This window comes from Labrus mixtus, chromosome 12 (assembly GCF_963584025.1).
Source record: "Labrus mixtus chromosome 12, fLabMix1.1, whole genome shotgun sequence".
NCBI lineage: Eukaryota > Metazoa > Chordata > Actinopteri > Labriformes > Labridae > Labrus > Labrus mixtus.
Window position 1 is genome coordinate 11,466,937 of NC_083623.1, and position 14,444 is coordinate 11,481,380.

Genomic DNA, 14,444 nt, shown 5'->3' on the forward strand with positions numbered 1-14,444 from the left:
CGTCACAGTCTTCATTGGTATTGCAGGTGAAGATGAGACACATTTTACCCAAGCTGGTTGTTGGTTAGACGAGTCATTCTTGTTATTTCCCTGATAGCTACACCAAATTGACAACACCTAAATTTCCCTGCTGGGATGAATAAAGTACATCTTATCTCATCTCATCTTATCTCATCTTATCACTGATGTGTTAGATTAGAGAAAAACATTAAACATTTTGTCTCTGTTGAAACGCTTCTAGATCTGTCCATGTCATTTTGACATCCAGATGAAGGCTGCTTTTCTCCATCTCTTGTTAACCTTGTAAACATGAGAGTGTTACTGTATTTTCACTGTTACAATTGTAACTCAGTTTTCTCAGCTTCAGCACACTTGCACACATTTAACCCCCCCTTTGAATACTCTACCCACCATAGTGCCTGTATATATTTAAGGGCACGCTTATCCACATTTCAGAACAATCAAATCGAGTACTTTAACTGTATTGTCAAAGATAATTTGACAGGATAGCAGCTATTTTCTAAAAACGACATGCAGCCTAAGTAATGACTGAGCTATAAGCAAATATGTTTCTCTAAGTTTTTTTTTTTAGGTAAGGAAGTCTCCTTCTTTTAAAGCACTTACACAAGGCATGTAGGCTGCACATACATTCTACTTCGGTACATTTTTGGCATTCAGATAGCAGAATGTGTATCTGTGTGAAGTCAATAAAGGTTTACTTTTTCTTGGGGGTGCTAAATAATGAAAATGTTTCCTTATTTCTACAGGGCCTAAAATCATTTTTGAGCAAGAGCACAATGGTGATCAGCTGCTTGTCAAAAACGGCTCAATTAAGGTGAGAAGAGCAGAGAGCAGTGCACAGTGCTGTTTGACATGCATGTAACAGATACTTGCAAAATATAACCTTACTAGCAATTTACTGACAGAAAAGTACCTACAATTATTTTTATTTTATTCACTTTGCAATTCTCACCACTATCACTATACTCTTAATTTGAATTTGCCGTCTTGTGTTTGGAGTCAGTTTTAGGTTTTGTGCTGCCACTAAACAAAGACGTCTTCTCACTGGAATACAGTTTGTTGTGTTGTACCACTTTTTTTTTTTTAATAACTTATGCTGTCTTTCATGATATGTTTTCAGACTGGGCCTTTTAATCTAGTTTCTACTCCCCTCACTACCTACAACCAGCAGCTATGGCTCACTTGTCTGATGCAGGCTGAACACAGCAACAGTAAGTCCATAACAACTGTGTGCCATGATAGAAATAAAGCTTTGTCTTTTAATGTTTAGTAGCCATACGTGTCTGTGGTTAATAACATGTTGTCATTGCTCTCCTTCTCAGTCGGAGACTTCCAGCAGCCTTTGGAGATCTATGTAGAGCTAAAGGGAGTAATGTCGGATGCCAGCGTGATGCCCATCAACAAGGTGCACCAGAAATCCCGAATGCTACACTGCGGGGCTGTAAGTGTCAATCATCAACACATCTGCCTTTTTCTGTCCCTGACTAGGGATTTACAAAGTCAAGTCTTATTGGTCAGATCTTGCCTTGTCATCAACTGATTGTCAGAGGTTTTTTTGTTGTTGTTTTTTTGCACTCATTGATCCATATTCTCATTTGCAGCATTTGCAGAGATAAACCACGTAATTAAACAATTTGTCTCCTTGACTTGGAATAACAATTTATTCTATGATAGGACTTGATCCAGCCTTTTTCTCCGTCATTACGTCTGCACTATGGTGACCCTAACAATATAATAATAATAAGATTGATAGGTTTGATTTTCACAATGCTTCGTAACTGAAAGAAGCAGGATTAAACCAGCAAATCACCCTGGAGTAACATGTAGTAAGATCAGGACTGGACCCAGAATTGACCCTTGTGGGACTCCACATAACATGGGAGCAGAGGAGGACACAATATTTTAAATGTTGACAATGAAATGTCTGTCAAACCAGTATGAAATAAACAATTTTAGTGCAATACCAGAGATGCCACCCAATTAACTAAACGGTCAATTAAAATTGCATGAGCAATGGTATCAAAGGCAGCCGAAAGGTCTAATAAAACTAAGATGAAGAATTTAAAAATTCCCAGCGTATGATTTCGATTTAGAGCCCGAGTTGAAAGGCAGTGCCTGCGCCTGTTCTGATATATCTATACACGGCCAATTGCATGGGACCGAATATAGCTGTAATGGAATGATTCTTGTTTTGTAAGCGGGTGTGAGTTTGGCAGTCAAACAAGGCTCTTTTGAAAGAATCAACAAATCTTTGACTATTTGGGGTCACCCCTACTGAACACTGTATGCTAGATTTGTATTAATCATCTTAAAGCATCAGCAATAGTTTGAACGGAGGTGAGTTAGTTACTGACTTTGATCATCATAATGATGTCCATTTTGTTTTTGTTGTTTTGTCTTTGCTTACAGAAATGTGATGAGATCATTGTGCTCCATCTGGGCTACCTAAACTACACCCAGTATAAAGTTTTGGTCAGCTTCAAAGGCCTTGAAAATATTACATATGAGATCAAGGTTAAGTTTGTGGTAAGTGAGTGACAAACATCTGCAGGATTTTTCCATTTGGAGAAATAAATGAACTCTGGGATATTTGTCTTTTTGTTGCTGCACTGCATATTTTAGCTCAATGATCAGTTTCTTTTTTCTTCTTCTCCCTCAGTGGAAAACGTACAACCCCACCTTCTCACAGGTGGAGATCTGGTTCCGGTTTGTCTTTGTGGTGTTGACTTTCATGGTGACGGTAAGAGCACAGATTAGATGTTACATTTCAAATGATTTGGCCAATCTGTGTAAAATATTAGAGACCCAGAACTCCCCTTTAATTTAGTGCAGGACTGACATTATTTTCTGCATGTTTTTCCCAGTGTATGTTTGCACACTCACTGAGGAAGTTTTCTATGAGGGACTGGGGCATTGAGCAGAAGTGGATGTCCATCCTGCTCCCTTTGTTGCTTCTCTACAATGGTGAGTTTACCCAGAATGTCACATTTTTAAAATCCAGAGGCAACTGCAATTACTGCCAATTTAATACTTACCTGCTGATTTGGATGTCAGGTGTGTTGCTTATTGAGTTTCCTTGTTTAGTTTCGTTTACTTTTATTTATTTATTTTTGCAGATCCTTTTTTTCCGCTGTCATTCCTGGTGAACAGTTGGTTTCCAGGGACGTTGGATGCTTTCTTCCAGGCTCTCTTCCTGTGTGCCCTGCTGCTCTTCTGGCTCTGTGTCTATCATGGCATCAGAGTTCAGGTGGGTCCAGTATCCAACCTTTGTGTTTATGTTTATATAGTGCGGGACAATAATGCACATAACGCATGCAACACATGATGACATGACGATAAATCTCACAAGATATAGAGAAAAAGGGAAAATATACAATACAAGTAAAAATCCTACAGGCAACATTCATTTAGAACAATCTCATAAGTAATTAAAATGATGAGATAAAAGTAAACTAGTTGCATTAACACATCTGAATTAAAAAGAGGAAATTAGATATTTACAGAGTTATGTTGTTTTAAAGATTTAAAGATTATTTCTCCTTTAAAAAAAATGTCATTATGAATCTTTTTTTTCATGTTTTCTGTTCATTCCACAGGGTGAGAGGAAATGTCTGACTTTCTACCTGCCTAAGCTGATCATCGTAGGTCTCCTGTGGCTCTCAGCGGTTACACTGGGCATATGGCAAACGTAAGACCCACTTTACTGGCAAAAAAACAGCCTCATTTAAACTCTGAATTACTACAGGACTGGATTTATCAACTCTCTGTGACTGAATTTGCAGGGTTAATGAACTACAAGACCCTACCTATCAGTATAAAGTGGACATAATTAACTTTCAGGTAAGAGTTTAACATTAATTTTAGCTAGGACTGGATGAACAATGTCTTCATTTCCTTGGCAGTTCAATAAAATCTCATGTTTTTCCCTACAGGGCATGAAGGTCTTCTTCCTGATTGTCGTCATCTTCTACATCCTCTACCTGATCTTCCTGATTGTCAGAGCTTGTTCAGAACTCAAAAACATGCCTTACTCAGGTACCACAGCTCACTGCATATGTCTGTATTTGATTCAAGTCAAATGTATTTTGCAGTAAGAATATTATGTGTTGCTTTTTCTTTCCTTTAGATCTGCGGCTCAGGTTTTTGACAGCACTGACATTTGTGGTTCTTGTTATAAGGTGTGTTTTGAGTAAATTACTAAAATGACACTGATAGTTTTTGCTTGAAGTTTAATTTGATCGTTTTGTTCTTTTTGCTCCTCCAGCATGGTTATTCTCTACCTGAGGTTTGGTGCCAAGGCCCTCCAAGATAATTTTGTTGCTGAACTGTCTACTCATTACCAAAACTATATCCTTTTAAACCATGTTTCATATTGACTATGATTAAGCATGTGAGAGAGGTCATGTTGGAATGGTCTTTTAATAGTGACAAGTGATTCCTTAACTCCAGACTTACCAGCTGAATTTCTGTCATTCTACGGCCTACTAAACTTTTACTTGTACACATTAGCGTTTGTGTATTCCCCCTCCAAAAATGCTATTTATGGTAGGTAACACAGCACAGTTGCAATGCATTTGATAAAGAATGCATGTATTAAACTAACTATATTTATTTAATTTCCCAGACTCCCAGCTGAAGGATAATCCAGCTTTCTCCATGCTAAATGACTCAGATGATGAAGTAATTTACGGGTAGGCGTATTCCTGCTCTGTACAGTTTTTGGTCAGATATTTTCAGTGGGAATTGAAATAAACCTTACATGTTTTTCTTTGTATTTGTATAGGAGTGATTATGAGGACATGCCTTTACAAAACGGACGTGCAATTAAAGCAACCGCCAAGTACCAGGATGAGAGTGACAGTGACTGATAGAATCTCCAACCTGTGTGGCCATCTCTTTTGTGTCCCTGCATTATTACACAATACTAAAAACTACTGTATTGTGTGTATGTGTAAATAAGGAGTATTTACATTGTTAAAGCGTAAGTGTACATAAATATATTTTTAAAAAAGGAGAAGCTCCATGTCAACTGAATGTACTGTACTTTTACGAAAAGTTAAGGCAGGTAGCCTCTCGTTTTTTCTTCATTGTTTTTGTTTGGACTTTGTAACAAAAGGGAAACAAACACTGATGTTGATTTTTTTTTTTTTTTACCAGATTGTTAACTTTTTTTCTTCATAACTAGCTAAAATCATTTCTGTAAAGTCGATAGGAAAAGTGCTAATATTAATTGGGGTTTTTTTGTAGAGTGAAATCAATGTTATTTTTAATGCTTTGTGTTGAACCACTGTTGTCCCTCTATTCTTGCACTGGGTTGTTCTGCCATGTCTTTCTGCTCTCTGATTGTCTGTGATGAATGAAACTGTTTGTATCTTGCCAAAGCCTCTTGACATTATGCTTGAGGTAGAAAGTAAGGAAATACTCCGCTGCACTGCACTCTTTAATGGTACATTGTGAATCCTCATCTCTGACATGAGTGATGAACAGGAAATCCAAGTGCCAAAGCATTACTGGCTAAGACATGTTAAGTTTTGAAACATTCATGATAATACAGAGAACCTTTATTGGATTTATTGCCACTGATCTATTAACAATCCTCTTCTTTCTGAAGCAGCTTTGTAATTGCACTTGCTTAATAATTGTAATTTTGCCAAAAAATTGAGAACATTTGGTACAATATTATATTATGACTGCCAGGATGGATGAAGACGCGTGTGAATTTTACACAGCTTTATGTAAATAGACTCAATCTTGTGAAACATTTCTTATTCCAGCATGTTTAGTTGTACCATTTGCAAAACATGTTTTGCCTTATGTAAGATATATAACTTTATGTAATCGTGTTTTTCAGCTGTATTACTTAATAATGCCAACAATGTGAGACTTGCTGCCCTCAAAGCCAAAACAAATGTTCTTCTATTATTTACAAATATCTTAACATGTACACTTATCAAGATGGTGCCTTGTCTTTACCACTTTTCTTTATTTGGAATAAGCAGCAGTCTCCAGTGTGTAAATGCTTTGACATAAATGTACATTTTCAAGTGAGTCTGTGTGAATGGAAGTGATGATCACTGGAGGTGGTTAAATGAGATTGTTGTTGGTCGGGATGTGTTAAAAGTTTGCAATTACCATTGCTTCATGACATCAAAGCTGTACATGTAGCTTAATAAAGCAAAGTTTACACAGTATTTTTATGTTTTAATACATTTTGCTTTATATAAAATACAAACAAATGAAATGCAACTTAACATAACATGCTAGTCCTCAAAAAAAACACAAAATCCTACATAATTCAAACTAAAGTACATTGTAGGTGGTTCAAATGGCCAGCCCAAAAACACTGACGATGCAATACATGGATTTATTCTCCCATCTCACAGCACAACTTCCTGTGGGGTATTAAATAGAATTAGTGAAAGTATTCATTTTATATTTTGAGCTGACAAAATGCTACTTGTGTCTGAAAGATGTTTTATAAAAAAAAGTAAGAGCACACTGGTAGTGTCCAACCAAAGAGATAAAACGAACTATCAAATGTGTCTTACTGCTATGGGCATTTCCTCTGTTAATCAACATATAAGACTTTTAGCCTTTTTTTGTGTGGAGTTTCTAAAGAAAAAACTCAGAACACCCTAGATCAAACAACGGCTACATACAAAGGTTACAAATGGAAAAGCAGAGGTTTAATTTACCATCAGTAGAGTTGTCCCAGAAGCATGTACTTGCTGTTTGCAGACCTGCTCCATTTTTCTGCATGATGATACAGGTTACTGTGGGAATTATTCATTATTAATACAAACTACAGAGTCAAAGAGTCAAACAAATATTACTGAGCCAGGGCGGGACATGCTGTACCTATATATTTGAATGGCTTCCCCAGCTTGCTGAGGTGACTGAGGCACTGCTCCACAACACTGGTGGTCCACTGGTTCACTCTACTGTGCTGATAGGCGTTTCCTCCTATGGCTGATTCTACTGACTACAGACAGAATATACACTATATAAATAAATATGTTTAATTCAAAACAAGGAGTCATCTTACTTTTCTAAACTAGTACTACTACTCAAATAAGTTCATCATGTTTAGTTTTGCCGTGTGTGTGTGTGATATGGGAGTCCATAGCAACCGTGGAAGTGTCCCTAGCAACCGAAAGATCGCTTAAAACAAAGCTTCAAACTAGCCCAGAAAAATCTACATTTTCAAGACAAACACGATGGGCGTCAAGACTGTCTTTTTGCTCACCTCTTTAATAATTTTGCTCACTTCTTCAACGACGAATGCTGTCTGTCGAAAAGAAAACAATCCTTTCAGTTTGAGCTAGCAAGCCAACAAAGCTGCGCACTTACCTACACTCTAGCCAAAACGATTTAAATCTTGAAAAATACTTTATTAATAGAGTGTTAGTAGTAATATCTGCCTGTTGTTAATAGACGAAAGAAAAACTGCAATTAATTTTTAAAAACAAAACATACCTCCTCTTCTGTCTGACCCTCGTCCATGGCTAACGCTTTCGACTTGAGTTGAATTGAACTTCCGGTTGTAGTGTTTCAGAATAAGGTTTGCGGTTCATTTCTACAGGACTCGATATCTGACCAAAAAATGTTCTTTGTCAGACAACGAAATAAAAAAGACACGACACACTCAAAGTTTCTTCGCCCCAAGTCAGTTTACGTGTGGTGAGCAACTGTTCACCAAATAAAACAAGATAAAACTTGTAAAACCACTATTTGTAATGAATAAGATAAAATATACAGTTATTTTTTGTAAAAAATTAACTGTATAAAATTATATTTAGTTGGACTGTAACTGCTTAGACTGCTCAAATGTCCTTAATTAAACCCAATGTATTCCTTACATTAAAATAGCTACTTTTGCCATTTAAAATTATTAATTGGCTTTTTATGTAGAAGAATAAAAATCCTGAAATTCGCCTTGAAATGTTCACATTATCTTGATAACTGATGACACTTAACTAAAGTTAATGTGAATTGCTAGTAAAATAAGCGTCAAACTAAAACCCTGCAGGTTTTTTTTTTTTTTTTTTTTTTTTTTTTCGTTTTTTTTTTTTTAACAAAATAACCAACACCCTAATACCGCCCCTCCCCCACACCTGGTCAGGTGTAGAACATGTTATTTACCTGTAAGGGAATAATTTGTTTCCGCCAGAAAAGGCGGTCAGGCCCGGAGGACAATTTCAGGTAATCTTAAACTTTCATAAACCACTTTAAACGAGTTTTGTCTTTAATTATCGGTCTAAGTCGTTTGGCTTGAAGTCTAATTTATCTGGTAACTTCCTGTCGTTTACTTGTTGTCAACACTTTTGCTGCATGGAGGGTTTGTAATACTTTACTAGTTTACTGCAAAGCTAAAATGTCGAGGATTAACAGCTACAGATGCGTGCACTACAAGTTGTAGTAGAAAAAGAGTTGAAACGTCATTTTGCGAGATATATATGTCGCTGCTAAATTAGCTCTGCTTTAGTGTTAGTATCATATGTTACGAGCTTAACAAATCATTAAACATAATGCTTTCCGGAGAAGAAATGCCCACCTGTAATAACAGTTCAAATGTCACGTAACAGCTGAAGTTGACGTTAATTTGAAAGAAAGAAAAAACTTAAATTTGTATGTATGATTTTTTTATACCCATTTCTATAACCCGACTAAATTTGTATCAACAACTTACGCTTTTAAAATAACGTTTATTCTTATAAAATACTATGACTTTTTAAAAAAAAATTTTTTTTATCTTTGCTGCATCCGATTTGAAATTTGAGTTCACACTGAGGGTTGGACGCATCAAAATTACACATTACGTGTGCACTCTGGCAATATTTCAGTAATAAGATTCAGCAGAAAATGTAAAACCCTGCGTGAAACCATTTACTACTCATCCTCGAAAACCTAACTTCTACCCTTATTTTGAAAAGGAAATTCCGGAAGCAGAAATAGTGCTGTTGCAGGGGTCCGATTTAACTTTTACCGGCAGTTATATTTCAATCAGATGCATCGACTCTTTGTCATCAATACTTTAATTTGTTTATTAATTCTATTTATACAGATACTTAATTGTGTTTGTACATGTATTCACATGCCTTTATGGTAAAAAAGAGTGTATGAATTGACTGTACAGTTTCCGTCACAAGAGGGAGCCAGAGATTAATTTATGTTTGTGACAGCGTTGAGTTAAGTAACTTTATCATTCCTGTTGTCATTCACAACCGAGATCCGGTAGATTAAGCCATACAGACCTTTATTATACGCTTAAACCGAATAAACAAACATTAATCAATTATTCAAGTTGCAATTGCATGTTTTCGTTACACGAGGTTGTTGATCGCTTATTGGTCAATAGCTTATCACGTGACCAGAAATAACATCGAGACGAGTTCACCAATATAACGTTTTTGTAAATAAAATGTGCGATCCGATGATCAGATCGGTCGTCAAACATCAGACTACACGTTTACATGTTGTTGCCTTTCTTTTGAAGTTGATAAAATATGCAACCATGAGTGAAAGGTGCAGCGCGGAGAATGACTCTCTCACTTCGCTGACTATGTGGCATCGCTTCTCGGCCTTTTGGCTAAGATCAAGTGTAGTATCTGTTCTTATCAGTTTAATATCTGATACGTCCCCTACCCGGGGACCATATATTAAATTGATTTTTGGAACTGGGAGATGGAATAGGGGCTTGCTCCGTCCACTACACGCATCGACCTGGTATTGCAGTACCTCCAGGAACGGTGCACCCCCCTCTACCTGTTGAAAATCAAGACTAATATTCATTCTCTAATAGTGAGCTTGTGACTAATATAATCTGTAGTCACTGGAGGAAGAAAGAAGTGGCAATCAGTATGTATGTCACTGTTTTAAGAATGATTAAAAATATTACTCTCAAAAATAGTTCTGATTTATGGAAACAAGACTTTTACTGTCACAAAAAGTGAAACCACAGAAAACATTGTTTCCTCTGCTGTTGTTGAAAATCCAGATAAAGGCTGTACATGTGGTTTCACTATATCATTTTTCTATTCTTTTTTTCAGTGTTATTTGCTGTGAGAAAAATACAGATATACCATTTGTTAGCAGTTAATGCTAATGCTGAAGTATCAGTTAATTCTACTTTGATTTGGTATTTACTCTTTTTTTCATGTGAAGCTTATTAAAAATTGTGTTTTTTTTACCCGGCGACCATATATTAAATTGATTTTTGGAACTGGGAGATGGAATAGGGGCTTGCTCTGTCCACTCCACGCATCGACCTGGTATTGCAGTATCTCCAGGAACGGTGCACCCCCCTCTTTTGTGAAAAGTGGTCATATCAGAACTATATATATATATATATATATATATATATCAAGAACATTGGAGGAAAGATTTACTCCTGGTGATCAGTGAATGTACGGATTTGGCCATTGTGAATGCATGAACTGTTTAAAATAGTAAGACAACAAACGAGTAACTACCATGTAAGGAAAAAAAGTTGTACAATATTTATGCCATGTGTTGTGTTCACTGACCTCTCACCATATGGGGAATTGATGCAGAATCAATCTATGCTGTCAATGTAGTTATTTATCTTATATTGTCAGTTTATATCAATTTGTTTTGCTTGACTTTATTAATTTACTCTTCCATCAATTCCCCAATATTGAAACTAAACTGTTTGAGAAGGCTTATATGTTTGAAGGCTCAATGTGTTGTCAGGTTATTTCTTCTTTGTAATATTATTATTATTATTATCAATGTGTGGAGAATCCTGCTCGAGTTTACAATGATTACAATGAATTGCAAGTCATAAAGTGAATGATTGTATGGTTGAGTACAGGACAGGCTGGTTTGAGACGCCGCATCAGAATGAGTCACGTCTGGATCATTTGCGCACTAGCTCCCTTTCTCTACCTCTCCTCAACGCATCAGTAAATACACACATGCATTTAGGGCAGGTATACGGTGAATAGCGGAGGCAAATGTTTATTAATTCAGTGTTTACTGAACAGACTATAAATGGTCAGCCCTGGTATAGTTGCCAACCATTTAAGCATCTTTTATTTCCTTTATCCGGATAAGATAGCCGTCTGTGATCAATAAACTAGTGGACAATCTCCCTTTTCTCTGCACTTCCCTCATACAGGATGTGTTGCCAGCCCACCCAGTATAGTGTCTGTAACATAGTCTGCATCCTATACTGTTTGGATTGTTTCGATACACTAAACATCATTAACTAGGCTCCGCAACGGAACCGCAAGAAACATTTCACGAGTTGTGTTGTTTCTGCTGCAATATATGACACACACACACACACACACACACACACACACACACACACACACACACACACAGGTACAGAGACAAGGTAGGAGGCAAGGCGGGACGAGCTGTGTGTATTAAGATGGAGTGGTGTTTGTTTGTGCACAGAACTAAAGGGTAGCCGTTTGTGAATACTCTAAGTCTAAAATAATATGCAGAATAAAGCACAGTTAACAAAATGCATAGTCTTTGCTGTTATAAATAGGGAAATGTAACTTATTTCCTCAGTGACTTTTCCATATCTACCTTATTTGTTGAATGGCCATACTGTAATTATTGGCATGCGCAACCAACCAACTGCATGGGGAAAAGGCATATATATATATATATATATATATATATATTGTTTAACCAGAAAAACACTGGTTGATATTAAATAGCTTTTTCCAAAAGTCCTGGCCAAGACAGTCAGTGGCACCATTAACAAAGTTTCTGATAAACAATGAGCAGCCACACAAACTAAAGGCAGGAAAGGCGATACGGGCAAAAAATCCATTCTCAGATTTTTTCACACCAAATTAGCTTTATGATTAATTTAATCGATGTTTTCTTCTTCTTAAAGAAAATATGTAGACATGACTTACTAAAGAAAGTTTTGCTTTTATTTTATCAATACAGTTCAGCAAAAGTAAACTTAATTTCCCTTCAGGAACGAAGAATGTGAACTACACCAGCCCAAGGGAAGCAGTGGTGTAAGTTCAAGAGAAAAGGTTGATTAAGACTTCTGAAAATCTTGATTTTTCCAGAACCCAATTTTTTTTGATAAAATTGATTCATCCCCGGGGCCCAAATGCCTGAATTAATACATATACACCAAACTACTGAAAAACAAGATAAACATGTGCTGCAAGTCTTCAATGACATTCAGATAGAGAGTCAGAAGATATATGATCAATACAGCACCTCTTCTTGAAGAACATGGACACAATTAGTGATACAGAAGAAAACACAGGAAATGTTTGAATAGTAAGCCCAAAGCTTTTCTTTTAAATAACAGCAGAAAATAAAGAACAGGGGGGGAAAAGCTTTGCATATTCCTTTTCAAAAGCGATGTGCAAGAGGGAAATAAACGAAAATCCTGGACTTAAAGGGAATACTGAATTTTATTGAGATGTCTAGGCGCGTCTTTAGGTCGCAAGGAACAATATCGAATCAAAGAAGAAAACAAGTTCAGAGAATGTTTAAGCAAATAAAACGAGCTGGAAATAAAACATTTTAGGATAAAGGAGCTCCATGCTGCTTAAGAAAATATGAAGGAGAAATAGTACTAGGCAAAGATGAACTCAGGAGTTCTGTTAGTCGTTTAGGGATGTGGTAGGAAATCATCATCTTGTCAGATGATGTGGGGCAAAATGATTAGAAGCATGTGTCAGGGAGTGGTTTTTAATGATTAATGACTTTACAAAATAGATGACCCAAGGTTTACATTCATGAACAGGCTTCTGACACGACTGTGCATGGACATCAAAATCTTGAGACATTACTTATCACTTATTAACAGCCATGTTCATTGTATGTGCAGGTTAAAGTTGCAATTTACAGCTACCTGGATATTTAAATCATATACCTTCTTATCTACTGCACAAAATTAATAATGTAGCAAATATGTAGCAATTGCTTGATGTAGTCTGTAGTTAAAACACTGCAAACCATCTTCATACAAGACCCTCACTATAGCAGTTCAAAAATAGTTTCTTTTATTGAGGTGAGTGTTATTTCTGCGTGATGGTAAATGAGTTTTGGTCCATTAACTCGCCAACTCTCTCCTGCAGGGTCTGAACCACCTCTGCCAGGATAAAGACGTGTGTATCATCAAGGTCCTTCAGGATAAACTTCTTTCCCAGGGCCATTTTTTCATCCAGGTAGAGGAGGAACTGTTTCATGGCAGGATCACTGGTGAGCACAGGACACAAGAAGTTGTCATCTTGCATGCATGTTTAGATGATGTTACCCAAATATACCTGATGGAAATAGAATGATTTGTAGGTAGACATGAGTAAAATGATCCTTACCATTCAACAAGAACTCCTTTGTGTACGTTGACCATTTTGACAGGTTCAGAGAAATCGGCGTTTCAAGTCTTTGTTCAAACCTGCAGCAAATAGGCGTAGTGTGACTTTACTGTAAACAAAAGAAGTAAAACTAAAAATCACCCCGCTCGTCGCTAACTTAAATTCAGAGACAGCATACATAACAACCCCGAGAGGAATTCCAAGTAGCAAGACTTCTGAAAGAGTAAAAAGACAAGACGGCATTGAAAGAAGTAGTTTGGTTAGAATTTCACCAACCTGAGGCCTGTGGTTCCTTCCTTATACGCTAACTGTGATAGCACCAGTTAGCACTGAGGGGTTGTCGTACGCGCATGCGCAAAGGGTCAAACGTATTCTTCTCAAGATTTGCGCATGCTCAATAACCTACTTTACTTTAACCTGTTTGTATCAGAAACCATGCAGGAGGAAACCATGTGTTTAAGACTTAACTGCTCAGTATAATACACAATAATAAATCTCATGTATTAAGGTATAAATTACTCATTTGGGCTCTGAGAAAAAAAAAAAAACTGCAGTGTGTAGACAATTCAAATTAAACCTCCAAGTCATTTTTTTTTATTAAATGTTAGCTTTGCTATTGGCAATTTGGACTACAAATACATCGAGTCCAACTGCTTGATTAGGCCCCAAAAATATAAATAAAGCAACCTGAGTCCAGAACACATATTTTTACAGGTCCATTTGAGGTAAGGTTTGGAAAAGGAATATGTTGTGAATGACATAATGACTTTCATACTGTACATGTAATAAAATACATTTAAAAAAATCATTGTTCTCGTCAAAAAACACTGCGGAACATGAGCGGCAATGACATGTCAGTGCATCTCTTAGTACATATAGTATTAGCATTATCAACCACATGTGAAGCTCGCACGACCAAGATGACACCGATCTTCACAATTTACTGTAAATCATTTTTAAAACTACTGACTTGTGAAGGACAAACTAAGAACTCTGGTCTCTTTCATCACAAGTAACAAATCTTCACAGAAATCAATGTGTAAAACTGTGGCTCAGTTGGTAGAGTCGTCGCCTCTCAACCGGAAGGTCGAGGGT

At 36.7% G+C, this 14,444-nt stretch overlaps 3 protein-coding genes, 1 non-coding gene and 1 pseudogene across 6 annotated transcripts in view; 3 read left to right on the forward strand and 2 right to left on the reverse strand.

The window, feature by feature from the left end:
• tmem181 (transmembrane protein 181) overlaps positions 1-6,212 on the forward strand; it is an 8,184-nt gene extending 1,972 nt beyond the window's left edge. For both annotated transcript variants that reach the window (XM_061051978.1, XM_061051979.1), the window contains exons 2-17: positions 1-26; positions 768-835; positions 1,142-1,232; positions 1,344-1,462; positions 2,431-2,547; positions 2,681-2,761; positions 2,886-2,985; positions 3,138-3,268; positions 3,618-3,709; positions 3,804-3,861; positions 3,954-4,056; positions 4,148-4,199; positions 4,286-4,368; positions 4,477-4,566; positions 4,646-4,712; positions 4,805-6,212. The exon at positions 1-26 is cut by the window's left edge and continues 78 nt beyond it. In XM_061051978.1, coding sequence (XP_060907961.1) covers positions 1-26; positions 768-835; positions 1,142-1,232; positions 1,344-1,462; positions 2,431-2,547; positions 2,681-2,761; positions 2,886-2,985; positions 3,138-3,268; positions 3,618-3,709; positions 3,804-3,861; positions 3,954-4,056; positions 4,148-4,199; positions 4,286-4,368; positions 4,477-4,566; positions 4,646-4,712; positions 4,805-4,889 — 1,363 coding nt within the window. In that variant the 3' untranslated portion in view covers positions 4,890-6,212. The remainder of the gene's footprint in view (positions 27-767; positions 836-1,141; positions 1,233-1,343; positions 1,463-2,430; positions 2,548-2,680; positions 2,762-2,885; positions 2,986-3,137; positions 3,269-3,617; positions 3,710-3,803; positions 3,862-3,953; positions 4,057-4,147; positions 4,200-4,285; positions 4,369-4,476; positions 4,567-4,645; positions 4,713-4,804) is intronic.
• Positions 5,270-7,575, reverse strand: dynlt1b (dynein light chain Tctex-type 1b). Its single transcript, XM_061051980.1, has 5 exons — positions 7,498-7,575; positions 7,268-7,309; positions 6,880-7,003; positions 6,717-6,794; positions 5,270-6,413 (listed from the first exon to the last, which is right to left on the reverse strand). The coding sequence occupies exons 1-5, from the start codon at positions 7,522-7,524 to the stop codon at positions 6,343-6,345; spliced, it is 342 nt and encodes a 113-aa protein (XP_060907963.1). The 5' UTR covers positions 7,525-7,575; the 3' UTR covers positions 5,270-6,342.
• Positions 7,576-9,590: 2,015 nt separating this feature from the next.
• LOC132985872 (U2 spliceosomal RNA) lies at positions 9,591-9,781 on the forward strand. The gene has a single exon (XR_009675097.1). It is a non-coding gene; the product is annotated as a U2 spliceosomal RNA (small nuclear RNA).
• A 381-nt stretch (positions 9,782-10,162) lies between these two features.
• LOC132985873 (U2 spliceosomal RNA) lies at positions 10,163-10,326 on the forward strand (annotated as a pseudogene).
• Positions 10,327-13,017: 2,691 nt separating this feature from the next.
• gtf2h5 (general transcription factor IIH, polypeptide 5) lies at positions 13,018-13,714 on the reverse strand. Of its 2 annotated transcripts, none has more exons than XM_061051986.1 (3): positions 13,626-13,714; positions 13,350-13,458; positions 13,018-13,230 (listed from the first exon to the last, which is right to left on the reverse strand). In XM_061051986.1, exons 2-3 carry the CDS (start codon positions 13,382-13,384, stop codon positions 13,050-13,052), a joined length of 216 nt encoding a protein of 71 aa, XP_060907969.1. In that variant the 5' UTR covers positions 13,385-13,458; positions 13,626-13,714; the 3' UTR covers positions 13,018-13,049. The 2 variants fall into 2 exon arrangements, with proteins under 2 accessions (XP_060907969.1, XP_060907970.1); XM_061051987.1 differs by having other exon boundaries at positions 13,350-13,429; positions 13,626-13,713.
• Between the last annotated feature and the right edge of the window lie 730 nt (positions 13,715-14,444).